The sequence below is a fragment of the Haemaphysalis longicornis genome, unplaced genomic scaffold (assembly GCF_048455015.1).
Source record: "Haemaphysalis longicornis isolate Haplotype H1 unplaced genomic scaffold, Haemaphysalis longicornis Haplotype H1 scaffold_8, whole genome shotgun sequence".
Lineage (NCBI taxonomy): Eukaryota > Metazoa > Arthropoda > Arachnida > Ixodida > Ixodidae > Haemaphysalis > Haemaphysalis longicornis.
In genome coordinates this window covers 38,414,773-38,428,751 of record NW_027526445.1, presented here as the reverse complement: position 1 = coordinate 38,428,751, position 13,979 = coordinate 38,414,773, and the positions used below count along the sequence as shown (strand labels likewise).

The window sequence follows — 13,979 nt, the reverse complement described above, 5'->3', positions numbered from 1 at the left end:
CCCCTCAGCAGTACAGACCTTATTCCCCTTCCGCTGCTTTGGTGGCCCAGTTGCACCCCTGCCATATCGCTTCTCGGCGGAGTCACCATAGGCCGCCACAGCGCAATGAAAAAGGCGGATTCGCGAGAAAAATTGGCTGCAATCGACGCTGTGAAGGCGGTTGGAAAGCAAAGCTTTAAACGACACCCACAACAGTTGCCCATGAGACGTCACTTGAATTCACACACGTGGCTCTACAAAGAGTGAAACCAGAGATTCTGCCAGCCGTTAGCTGCGATTCGCGGGGGCAGCGTCGCAAACACAGCAGCGTCGGCCACGGCAGGGCTAGAGTACAGTCAAACCCGTTTATAGCGAACTGGAATATGCACCGCGATTTGTTCGATATATCGAATAGTTCGAAATAGCCGAACCCGCCTATAAAAAGCGTATTACGAGCTCGCATTGTGCGGTAGCCGCCCCTCCTCAACTCCACCATTCCCGCATGCAGAAACGAACACCGTAAAGTAGCCATTAACCATACCCCAAATAATCCATTTATTGCAATTAATAAAGCTTCTTTCCGCCTTAACTGCCTACTTGGCAAAAAAAAGCGGTGATTTTTGTTTTCACTTTCGCTTTGGCGGCTACAACTAGCATAGCATTCCCTACACGAAGAGAGAGAGACAAAAATTTATTATACTGGTGAGCAGGAGGATGTTCGTAGGGCCTCCACCCAATGAGAGGCATCCTTATTCCAAGATGCCTTGGAGCTGGCTGGACGTCCGGGCCCGTTCCACCAGTCGGCGCTGGTCCGAGAGCTCGGAGCTGGTTAGCTGCTTCACCCACTGCTCATAGGTAGGGTTTGGATTTGGTGTTAGAGTGGGGGTCCGTTGGCACTCCCATACCACGTGGTATAGGGTACCAGCAACAGGGCAGAAGTTACAGGTGGCAGGGAATTGGGTGGGGTACATAGCGTTTAGTAGGGTGTTATGGGGATACGAATTGGTTTGTAGGCGCCTTAAAGTGGTTTCTTCGTCGCGCGTTAATTGTGAATGAGGTGGCGGGAAGCGACGGCGGTCGTTTTTGTAGTGAGCTAAGATTTCGGTGTACGTGTGGAGTGGGGCCGGCTTTGAAGCAGTTTGATCGTTGGTTTCTCCCTCTGAGGTAACGGCCCGGTGTGTATGAGCACGGGCAGCGGCGTGTGCCGCCTCGTTCCCTTGGAGGGACTGGTGGCCGGGTGACCAGATGATATTAATTTCTGGTAGTCTTCTTACTTCACGAAGAAGGTACAGTGCGGGTTGAGATATGCGGCCAATTAAAAAGTTTCTGCAGGCAGTCTGTGAGTCAGTTATAACATAAAGCTAAAGGGCTATAATATAAAATAAAAGCCCAACCCGTACCACATACGTATCACGGGTGACGCCAATTAAAAATAAACAAACTGGACCGAGGTCAACTAGAGTTTTGAAGAGAAGGAAATACCCACCGATGTGGAAAATAAAAGGGAAAAATGCTACACAGCGGCACCACAGCCAGGAGAGCGGGCCCGGGGAGACTCCCCTGATCTCCCCTGGGACCGTAGCAGGAAAGGTTGGAATGAGGGATGCGGATGGTGGTAATAATGAATGGGTTATGAGAAAGTGGGTGGGAATGGGGACAGCGAGGTTTTCGTTCTAATACTTAGATGTCTGACTCCTAAAATAGGCCTGAAAACTCAGGATGGGCGTCAGGCGGTTCCAATTGGAATTCAGCGGACCCCACTATACGCCTCGAGCTTCGCGATCGCTGCGCCGCCTGCCGCCGCTTCTCCGCGGCATTCACGGGATGTGCGCTGCGTGGCTGATAGGGGCTCGTGCAGTGTTTTGGTTCTGTTTCGCTTCTGTTCGCCTTTCCGCGCCCTAAAAAAATGTTATGGTGACGTCTGTTAGCAAATAGTACGTTTAGGTCACTGAAAAAGCAGCTGTGTCTTCGTAGAGCACGCGATCGCCTGCAAGAGCTACCCGGGGACGCGGTTCTGAGCGCATCGTCACCGCTCTTCCGGGCGTCGGAGACGGTAGCAGCATATCATCCCTGTCACCTCCAAATACGTCAGGCACAAATGAATTCTACTGTCGCCTCGTTTAGACCTGATACTGGCACAGTGAGAGGTTGGCTTCATTTTGCAGCGTGGACAACGAATGCGGCTTCGTTTCGAATATATACGTCGCAGAAAAATGTGCTTCCGGGATGTGATTAGCCAATCCGGACAATAACTTATGCCTTGTATAAGAATATAAACCATGCGAAAATGTTAAGTATATTCGTTAAATATGTGCCCACACACGCCTTATAGCAAGAACGAAGGCAATCTAATATGAAACCACGGAAAAATACATGCTGTGCAAGTGCGGAAGAAACATAATAGCTCTAACGGAAATGAAAAAAAAAAAAAAACGCAGTGCAGCTTCTGACATGCTAAAGACATTCGTCGAAACTTAAGCCAGGTAGGGTTCACCAGACCAACGTACTATATGCGAAATTCACAGCTATTTCGCGAGAAATAGGTGGGGGGTAGGGGAGGGGGACGCTGTGTACAAATGCAGAGCGGAATCAAGCAATGAACGTTTTAGTAATCACACACACAAATCTCGCTTTCACTGTTGTTTTGTTTTTGGACTTCAACGAACAGCTGATCGTTCGGCGGACGCATTTTTGGAAGTATATAGGGTAGGCAGTTCACAAGCGATGAAAGGTGCCGTTAATAGAGTATGGTATTAAATAAGGCCCTCTGATTTCAGTTTGTGCTTTATTCTTCAGGCTCCCTGTGCCATGTGACGATATTTCGAAGAAGAATTTCGTCGCGGATGCCGATTATATGCTAAGCCCATCTGCGCGCTGCTTGCAGAGGATATATGTAGCGGATAAATGTTTGCCGGCGCTCACCTCACGACAAGACGACTCTTTGTCGTGTGCTGATCCCCGAGTACAATTCTGCATTATCCATCGTACTTACGTTGAATATTCCCGAAATTAACACACACTGACTTGTAAATGGTGGTGATAAATATCTGAGGTACATTATTGGCAAAAGTAACTGGCGTGCTGTCAGGTATGAGTGTTCCGCTGAATATGTAAGCGCACAAAACTGATTCACATCGTAGTGTATACCCGTAGCATGCACATCTGAGGAACCGGTGGTTACGGAGACACTGCTAGTAAATTCAGGGCAGTGTAACTACAATCAGGTTCATGCATACGCCGGTTCCGCGACGCTGGCCTGTGACACACACCAGACCGAATATACCACATTAAGATCGCGTCAGAAACATGTACACTCTCGTTAACACACCCCATTTGCGAACACAGTGACTGCTCCACATAACCATGAATTTCCAACGCCCGCAAACGCTAAATCTCAGTCGTGAACATGCCGCAAAAGCAGCGGCGGCAGTGGGGAGCAGGACGGAGACTCCCGCGCCTGCTTTCGAAACGGGCCGCTAGGGGGATTTCAGTGGCGCCCCTACAGGCCGCGCTCGAGGCGTATAGGTTCCAACTATCTGAGCTCCGACAGCGAAGAACAGGGGGAACCCGCGACGGAGTGACGACACCTAATCTCTGGACCCTTTTCACAACCAGCCCCCCGGCTAACACCCACCAGGTCCCCCCGAGTACTCAAGAGACACCTGCCCAGCCTACATAGGTACTAATCCCCCTCGTCTCAATGGTTTCGGATACTGGTAAAGCTAACTGTCCGACGGACGGGGTAAACTGTACCCTGTACGTATCCGTCGATCCTATGTGCACCTGAATCACCTATCTCCATAGGAAGGCCTATGTGACTTATAGGGTTTCGGTGGACCTCTTATGTGCTCCTATGCCAACCACTCACCCACCAGGGAACCCCCCATACGGGCAGCAGTCATCAGGTGGAAGGAGTAATCCTTATAGAGTACGACCAGCCCTACTCCCGATACTGAGAACGAGAAGCTTCCCTAAGAAGTGAGCCAATCCTTCTTTCCTCGGTCCCAGCAAGTGCGCGCCTCCTAGACTGGTCGCTACTAAAGGCCAGAGATACTGGCCATCATGAGCACCTATCGAAGGCCCTGGATCCTGTTGTCCAGGAACCTTTGTGTCGGCAGCGAGCAGTCGTGCCCGCGTGGGGTGACTGCGGCGGACCCTTAATAAGAGATCCTTTTTCACCGCTTTTAAGCCAAGTTCCCAGAGCCAACCTCGGTAGCCACCCAGGCTGTACGGGCCTGCCTCCGCGTCCAGCATCGGCTCTGGGGCAAGGAACTGGCCCATACAGTTCCAGGGAGTCGCTGCCACTCCCTTGGGGTTTTGCATCCCCGGGTGAGACCTGGCACCAACCCACCGCTGCCGTTGGCAACTGACCAAAGCTAGGCAGCCGAAAACGCCTTTGCCCAGCCAGCTGGCAGGGGTGACCACTAGCAGGTTGCAGTCGGATTTTCCCCCCCAGTCAGTTATAACAGTAAGAAATTCCTCGTCTGTTGTTGCAGCAAGGGCGATGGCACACTCCTCAGCAGTCTCGATGGAAGTGGTGAGAACGGTCGCTGCTGCCAGTTCTGTGCCTTGCGTGTTAACGACACAGGCTGCATGCGCTTTCTGATGAGGGTAGGGCGATGCATCTGTGTATCGAGTGCATGATAGATGGTGATTGTCCTTATGAATTAATCGAGCTCGTGCCGTGCGCCGTTGTTTGTTGAAAACCGGGTGCACGTTTCGGGGTAGAGGAGCTACGCGGATGTGTTGCCGAATGTCTGCTGGGATTCGAATCTTCTGATCTTGTCGTGGTGGGACGCTGCAGTGTAGACGGAGCATTGTCTCTCTTCTCGTGGGCGTAATCTGTAGTTGGCGTATTTGAGATGCATGGTGGGCCTCTTGTATTTCTTCCCAGGTGTTGTGGACCCCTAGCTGCAAAAGTTTCTTGTTTGCCGTGCTGATTGGGAGCCCCATAGCGGTCTTATAGGCCTGGCGTATGGTGGCGCCGAGTTTCCGTATTTCTTGTGGTCTGAGGGCTAGGTATGGCCTGCCGTAGGCTATCCTGCTGATAAGAATGGCTTGGACCATGCGTAGGGTGTCGTGTTCGCGAAGTCCGAAGCGACGATTGGAGACGCGGCGGATGATGCGCATGAGCTGGTTAAGTGTGCGCTGTAAGTATGGTATGGCTTGCAAGCCAGATCCGTCTCTAGGTATTATGAGGCCCAGTATCCGAAGGTGCGGGACGTTAGGGACAGGGTGATTATTTATATATAATTCTGGTTCGGGTATTCTGTGTGCGGTCTTGCGGGTAGTTCTCTTGCTGATCACAAACAAACCGGACTTTTCGGGGGCGCACTCAAGTCCTCTGGATTGTAGATATCGTTGGGCGGTGTCAATTGCCATTTGAAGTGCCTCTTCCTGATCTCCGATTGATCCAGTGGGTGTCCATAGCGTAAGGTCGTCCGCGTAGAAAGCGTGTCGGAGATGCGGAATATCTTTAAGCAAGGGTTTGAGGTCCTTCATGGCAAGGTTAAAGAGTAGGGGTGAAATAACCGAGCCTTGAGGGGTTCCTTTGGGAATTGCTGGAAAAGGGTCAGATCGCAGATGGCCGATGCGTACAGTGGCGGTTCGGTTGGTGAGAAATGCCGCGACATAGTTGTAAAGTCTGAGCCCGCAGTTGGTAGTAGCTAGTCCTTGTAGGATAGCTTGGTGTGTGACATTGTCGAATGCCCCTTTTATATCAAGTGCGACAATGGAATATTTGTGGTTGTTTGAGAGTCTCACTAGTATGTCTTCTTTAAGCTGTAGCAGGATGTCTTGGGTGGAGAGATGGGGCCGAAATCCATGCATGGTGGTTGGAAAGTAGTTATTGTCCTCTACGTAATGGGCGAGACGATTGTGAACCATATGCTCGAGACGTTTGCCCACGCACGATGTGAGAGAAATGGGACGGAGGTTTTTGAGTGTGAGGGGTTTTCCGGGCTTGGGGATTGGCGTGATATCGGCATGCTTCCACTGTGGCGGGAGAGTTCCTTTTGTCCAGTGTTCATTCATATATGTGAGCAGATTTTCGAGGGCGATGGGGTCCAGATTGCGCAGAAGTTTGTTAGGGATCTTATCCTGTCCAGGAGTGGTGTTCCTTGTTAGGCCGTGTATCGCGGCTTCAATTTCTTGAATGGTGAAAGGCGTATTCAGTTCTGGATTCGGTTGACCAGTGTACTGCAGTGGCGGCAGTGCCTGTGTCGTGGGCTGAGCTTCGAATGATTTCTGCAGCTCTTTCAGCAGGTCTTTATCTGTTCCGGGGTGGTTATGGATTAATTTTTTAAGGTTGTGCGCAGCCGTGGCTTTTGATTCTGTGGAGCCCATAAGGGAACGGAGAAGGTGCCAAGTTTTCCGGGTGCCGAGGGTTCCCTGGAGCGTATTGCAGAATTGGTTCCAATTTTGCTGGCTTAGTTGTCGAGCATATTGTTCTGCTTCTTGTGTGAGCAAGGCTATACGAGTGCGTAGCTACCGGTTGGTCTTGCGCCTTTTCCACCTCTTGAGAAGGCCGTTTCTGGCGTCCCATAAGTGTTTGAGGTGATTGTCTATGGCCGGATTGTCTTCGGTGAGAGGAAGCTCTTTTGTGTGCTTTGCGAATGTCGTGATAATCTCAGCGGCCCAATCCTCAATATTTTGGATTGACTCAGTAGGCGAGTCTTCTCTGAAGGCCTTCCAATCAGTAAGTCTGGCTGTCCCAATTCTTTGCCTGGAGTTTTTGTGATGAGTGATTCGGAGTTCTATAATGTGATGGTCACTTCCTAGTGTTTCGTCTAGGCAGGTCCATTCGTCATTCTTGACGTTATAAGTTAGGGTTAGATCGGGTGAAGTATCTCGGGAGACGCTGTTTCCAATGCGGGTGTGTGTGTCTGGGTTGTTGCATAGATGAAGACGATGCTGCTGAATTGCGTCATAAAGTTGAATGCCTTTCCAATCGTTGCGATGGTAGCCCCACATCATGTGATGGGCATTAAAATCTTCTAGTATTAATAATTTATGTCCCTTAGTGCGGAGTTTCACTTCTTGGAAGAGCTTGTCTATTTCTGACAGAAGAGCAGCGGGTGGGCTGTAGATGTTTAGTACGAATAAACTTGAGTGCGTCTTTTTTCGGGGGATGACCTCCACGAAGGTGTAATCGATGCTGGTGGGGAGGGTGTGTTGTTGGGCCGTTTGAACGGTGCGAACGAGGATGGCGGTGCGGGCAAGGGTGTCTGTAGTGTATGTCATGTAATCTCTGAGGGTGACGTTGGTGGTGTCTGCTCCTTGTAGAGCGATGATATCGGGTCGGTGTTGTTGAGTGAAGTGAAGGAGGGATGATTTCTTGCTACGGTATGAGCGACAATTGCATTGCCATACGAGGGTGGTAGGTGGGGTGGCGGCTTTAGGCGGAGAGGAAGGGGGCGTCCCCATCATTTTTGAGCGGTACTGTTCTCCCGGTGGGATGTGAGCGAGAGCCTTGTTTGGGTTTCTTCCGTTTTTTCCTCTTGGTAATTTCTAGTGCGGCAACGCGCTTTTTCCTCCCCTACACGAAACATTGTTTGCAGCAGTACGAGTCTGCGTTCTTCAAAATCGAGGAAGCATTGGCGGAGCACATCGACTGCCGAAAGCGCTTCACTATAAGCATCGGACGGCTTTCACTCGCGACATCATCGGCAACGTTGGCGAGCTCTTCGTACGATGCTGCTGTCTTGGTCCGGACTCGCTGACTGGGCGGGTTCCGTCGTAAGTCCCACGCGTCGGAAATAGTTACGGAAAGTGTCGGCCGTCACGTCGCTCCGTGCAAGGCGCAATGTCCCAGTCGTGGCTCTTGCTCTGTGATCGCGGCCAATCCACATCTCAATCGCCGCTCCGAGACCATGCATTTCGGCGGCCATTCTAGGCGCGCGGAGTTCGATATATCGGATGTGAACTTCGTAATAAGGAATATGTTTCCCGTGTATTTCCGTAACTCAATTTTTTTTGTTCGATATATAGCATAATTCGCGCTATCCGGGTTCGTTATAGCCGGGTTTGACTGTAGAGGGCGCCGCCGCTGTAGCCCGGCCGTGCGTCGGCAGAAAGAAAACGGAGAGGAGTGTCTTTCGAAGAGTCAGACAGCGGAACCTTGCCATCCTGATGTGTTAGCTCGAGGCTACACCACCGCGGGACACAAGCGCAGACACCGAAACAATTCGGCGTGTGAGCTTAGTGATTCCCATTTATAACGATTTCAACTAGTTAGTTTGGTAAGTCTGAGAATTGCGAGAAAACTGAGGGAACTTTTGTAATCACTTTTTATCAGAACCAGTTGCTCCTTTCGCCTTTTTCGTAATACCCCTTCAAACACAACCAAATTGATATTCACCAATATAGAAAACAGAGTCCCATTCATGGCAAGCAGTGCGCAAAAGGTAGCGTTTCTGTAGCGGCCAGATGGCTGTATGGGGACTCTATATTTTGTTTTCCCACCTCGCAAACCAATCCTTAACGTACCCTTGCCGTACGACCAGTGAATTCCGTCGGGTCCGAGTTACCCAGGAGGTACTGCCGAACAAGCTAATCAAGCCGTGTGAAGGAAGCTCACAATGGACGCAAAGCTGCCCCAAAACAGACCCAAAACAACCGTCGCTAAAGCAGACGACAAAGCCGTCGCGCCCGGCCGGTGTGAGTAGGCCGGGAACGGGGAACGCTGGGTAACCATTCGCCGTGCCATCTACACTGTGCTCCATGAATGAAACCACCTTCCGCCTCCTCAGCCGCGTGGGGAGTTTCTGGTCGCGCACGCCACGAAGGAAGCGTTGGCTGGTTGAGGTAGACAGCTTTGTTTTAAAAAAATTAGCATGGCTTGCACTATTGGTGTAAAGCTGGAAAAATAGCGGAGCTGGTGGCCCCTCCCCCTTCGTCGAAGATCCGGCTGTTGCACTTAACATGGATTTCTGAACTTGATAGAATTTTTTGCTGAAGCAGTGGCATTGGCTATGTACAAGGACTGTTCCATACCCGCCTTAATCGGGATTCACACGATGGACGAGAAGGTCCGCGGAGGCGGACGGATAAGTGACGTAAACACCGCGTCAACGGATGGTCCGGGTTGGCGGCACATCCACACATGCGGAACGACTAGCAGATGACAGCGCGGAGGAAGCGAGGCGGCTCTCGAGAGGAACACATCGATACACTTTAGCTCTAAATTGCCCACAGCGCCCCAAACTACAAGGCGCGCTTGTGCTGCGCCCGCACTTATGACTTTACACGTGTCGACCAAACCGCGTCGAAAAAGCCGTCCTCGTAGCTGGTACAACATAAAACCGCGCGACCACAGTTGCAAGAACAGGTTCCATTCCCCGCGCAGGTCTGCCGCCGTGGAGCGAAAACATGCGGAAGCATTTTCTTTCCCGGAGAATCCGCGAGCGTTCCCAGCCAAGGGCGGAGCCTAGGACTGGGCAAGTGTGCGGGCTCCACGGGCTAGAAGGACGCGATTTTTCCGTCGTGTGAATCCCGCTATACCAGCCCACCCTGTAACTGGGCCGCATTGGCTGTGCAATAAAGTGACCTACAATCGGCCGCTCACTAGGCTCCACGTTCGGTCGACCGGAAAGGCAGACGCGCATTCCGCGGGAATACCAGTACTGACGGCTGTGAACCAGCCCCAGGTTGTACAGGCATTTGTAGACGCTGTAGCCCAAGACAGCATTTTAACTGCCGTGATTGAATGTGCCTATTATGCAGAAGAGAATCAAACCTGCGTTTATAAAAAACGATGGGCTGTACAAATGTCAGAGTGGCAGGATCCTCACCGCAGGTTTCGACCACTGCACACTATTGACCCGCACTGTCACTTCCGCTTTCCACGCGGCCTCAACAAGCGGTGTGAAGGAGTTTTGTACGGACTGCGCCTGAATGTGGCGTTTACTCGGAGTTTTAGGTGAAATAGAGGTTGGGAAGATTCCCCCCTGTGCCGGGCTTGCGCTGTGCGGGAGACTGTAAATCACTTGCTGTGCGTCTGCCCTCTATTCGATGCTGCGCGAAAAACTGAAGCGAGCTCCCTCTCTTGTGTACGTCATGGAGGCAGTCTCGAACTTTTTCATTTTCTTGGGCTTTGGGTCAATAGTGCTGACAGTATCTTAGGTACAAAAGTTCTGCTACTGTCCCTACGAGAGACTGAACTGGACAAATCTCTAGATCACAGACACAGCAAGTGTGTCACGATATGTATTCTTTCGCACCATGGCGTTCATATATTTATTTTTCTTGGGTTGGTGTTGTTACTCATTTTTTCCCGTCGTTTACTTTTCATTTTGTTTCTGCGTTTCTATTAACGATTTTCTTTTCAATTGTATTTTTATGTCCGGACTCCGCTGGCAGCATTCTCTTGTTTTTGTTGTCCTTTTTTTAACGTTTCATGTTTGTCTTCTTCCTGCTGTAACCCTAATGTCTGAAATTCATCACTCATCAACGTAGTCCATCCCCCATCTGGTGTAGCAAGCCTTGTCCCTAGCAGGGCTGACCTCACCAGTTCACATTAAAAAGCATTCTTTCTCTCTCTCTCTCCCGCACCTTACCTCCTATGCTGCCCCAGCTTAGAGCCACCCGGGACGGGCTACAGGCGCTAATTCCGGCCTTTCTTCAACCCCCTGGACGTGATACTGTACAACTTTCCACGATTTTATTTTTATTGCGGAAGTTCAACAGCGGTCATATGGGGTTTGCGCCGCGTAGTCTCTAGCTCGTCTGTCTCAAGAGACATTCATAAAATACTTGACACCTACCCCTGCCCTCTCCGACTGTCCTGGATCTGGCGTAATACTTTCACCACTCATTTTGCGGCGGATAGTTCCTGTCACCTTAAGTCGGTGCCACGACCACTGCCCTTGCTGGTAAGTGACCCACATGAATAGTTTGTCCACCGAAAGAAAGATCGGCGTCGCGCCACACGAGCTCTCATCCCACTGAGTGAAATAGACCCTCCCAGTGGGCTCGCTGGCCGGGAGAAGGTCCTGCTGCGTAGACTTCGAGTTGGGCCGCCCTCTCTCCTGCGGTAACCCGGGTGTGGCCACGGCGATACCACTCCCCTTTTACCAACAACTGCCCCTTCTTTATGGCTCCTGTCGAAGACGCTGACACCAATCACTTGTTACGAAGGTGCCCCTCCCTGACTGAAGCGAGATGACGAAACCTTCGAGGACCAGGACTGCATCATGGGAGACCACCAGATCCCCAATGATGGCTGTGGGGTCCCCAACACCACTCTCTTCTGAGCTTTTAGGACTCCTTAGGACTCATTAGGACACTAAAATATTCCGGAAAGCATGCTATCGCAATAAAAAGAAAACACGGCAGTGGTCCTCACCTGCAAACGCCCTAACCACGAGATTCGGAGGGGTGTGACGCTACTACGTGCCTTCATTTCTTGGCGTCCACTTATCGTTCGCTGCGGCCAGTACATGAACGAATGGCTCGTTTGAGGACGACCACAAAACGATAGTAAAGCGCACTAGGTCACCTGCGTCTATAGTGAAGAATTCTGTGCGCTCAAGTGAGGAGCGATGCCATGCTGATTCATTGTAAGCTTTTTATGAGGCGCTTTGCCATCGCTTTAATGCTTCTCACCGTATGGTTGCCGTACGCCGTGGAGCACGCGAAGCACGGTGAACAATTCAAACCTTCAGATATTTTTTGTGCATTACAATACGGTGCGTCCCAGATGCATGGGATTACGCCCATATAAATTGGTAGCCCAAGAAATGTTTGAGGAGCCATAGTTCTTGCAAGTTTTCGCCCACATCGTGCAAACCAAAAAATTATCTGCCTATCCACCGTTGGCACTTTTCCCAACTACAGGTTCCACGAGCACGCCGTGTTCGACGTTCCCGCCCACATCGACTACATCCTCAAGCACACCAAGCGGAAGGATCTTCTGTATATTGGCCTGTCACAGGGTACCCTGATCTTCTTCACCATGCTTGCAGAAAGGCCTTGGTACAACGACCGGGTGAGTGCGTGTGACGACACTTCCTCCCTAACTCTATCTTCTGCAAACCCCTTTGTGGTGAGTTATCTAAGCTTCCGTGGAGATGTGAATCAACCTAATTAAGTCAAAGATTGTTGTAGTATTTTAATGGTATGCAGAATATTGTAAAATAAGTAATATTAGAAAACTACGCTTTCCTACGACGCAGGTGTTCGGTGAGTACGCCAAAGATAAGCAGGACATATTCTCTGGGCCTGCCCCAGTTTGACGGAAAAATATACCTATATATTTATTTCTTTACTTGAAGTGCCACAAACAGCACTTAGCCTTTTTGAAGGGTGCACTATAATGGTATAGAATGACCATGGAAAAAACGATAAAATATATGCACTAGTTGACGACTACAGGGAATCACAAGATACAGTAAGTACCACACGCACTCACACCAAACATAAACATACATGTTTATATACATCGATATACATCTACATATAGACATACACACATGCGTACACACACACACACACACACCCACACACACACCCACACACACATACACACACACACACACACACACACACACATATATACTGTATATATATATATAGACAGAATAAGGGTTGGCAGTCAAGAAAACCTCGGAAAGCAAAGGGGGAATGCGGTAGGTCATAGAAACAGATGAATTGTTTGAGTCAAAAAGAAAGTGGTGAAAAAATGCCCGCCGGGTGGGATCCTAAACTACGACCTCCAGAATACCGGTCTGGTGCAATGGCCACTACGCTACCGGCGGGGCTATTTTCCTTCCTCACTTTCTGTTGTATTTATGTCAATGTAATTTTTTCCTGTGCTTGGGGGTGGTAGCCAGCGCCACTCCGACTTCCCGGGGTGAAGGGGACCTTCTTTTTAACCCCCGGGCCGTGACTCAAGTGTCTACGACATGTCGAGAGTGGTCGACGAGCATTGAACCCTCTTAAGCTCCCTACGGCACCAAGACTGCCAGAACAGAGGCCCTCGCTATGCATGTAGCGAATCAGAATAGGAAATGAGGGGCTCGTTGAAAATATTTCAGAATGGAATATTACCCAATTCAAAATGTGACTTCACGCGCGATCTCTTATAGTCAACTAGAACAGCTACCAAAAATATCACAGCGAACGATACGGAGAACATTGGCACATAGCGGAGAGAAGACGATGCCTCCTTGAGTGAATTTCTAGCGTAGCTGCTATTCTAGCCTAACTGCAATGAAGAAGTCGCTAAACCCGCCGCGGTGGCTCAGTGGCTAAGGCGTTGCGCTGCTGAGCACAAGGTCGCGGGTTCGATTCCCGGCCGCGGCGGCCGCTTTTCTGATGGAGGCGAAAAGCAAAAACGCCCGTGTGTACGAGATTTCGGCGCACGATAAAGATCCCCAGGTGGTCGAAATTAATCCGGAGCCCTCCACTACGGCGCGCCTCATCGCCTGCGTTGCGTCGGCGCGTTAAACCCTACAATCAATCAAGAAGTCGCTAAACTTGCCTGACCTGTCATTGCGCCGTGAGTGTTCACGGCTTTCACTCTTTCACTGAATCTTTCATCACAACCCCATTTGAAAAGAACAGCTTTTCACAAACCCCTCCTATATTTCATCCCGTTTCGTTCATGGTTTAAAAGTTGGTGTGCCATCTAGCCGAACTAATCTTTACAATGACTCTTTTATTCCACGAACAACCATAGACTGGAAGCATCTTCCCGCCGCCATCGTGTCCATCACGGACGTAAAAAATTGGCTGCGTATCTGATCCTTTCGTGGCAAATGTCGACAAAAGACGATAGTCTTTATCGACTTTTGCCAAGTAAATGCCTCCCTTCGCTTTCCCGCTCACCTCTCATGTTGTTCCTCTTGCGTCGCGCTCCTCCCAAGGTAAAAATTTCTGGGTTTAAGTAGCCCAAGAAAGATTCAAGGTCATCACCCATCAATAAGTCCTTTAAACGTATTGTTTGCACATTTTTAGTTCTTGTTCAACCCCACTCCTTTCAGTAATGCCCTCTGGCCTGA

General features: G+C 50.3%; 1 protein-coding gene across 4 annotated transcripts in view; it reads left to right on the top strand.

Moving 5' to 3' along the window:
* The window catches only part of LOC144148810 (lipase 3-like), a 63,299-nt gene that overhangs the window by 27,547 nt on the left and 21,773 nt on the right, over positions 1 to 13,979 (top strand). For all 4 annotated transcript variants that reach the window (XM_077680326.1, XM_077680327.1, XM_077680325.1 and 1 more), the window contains exon 4: positions 11,815 to 11,965. In XM_077680326.1, the coding sequence (XP_077536452.1) occupies positions 11,815 to 11,965 (151 nt within the window). The remainder of the gene's footprint in view (positions 1 to 11,814; positions 11,966 to 13,979) is intronic.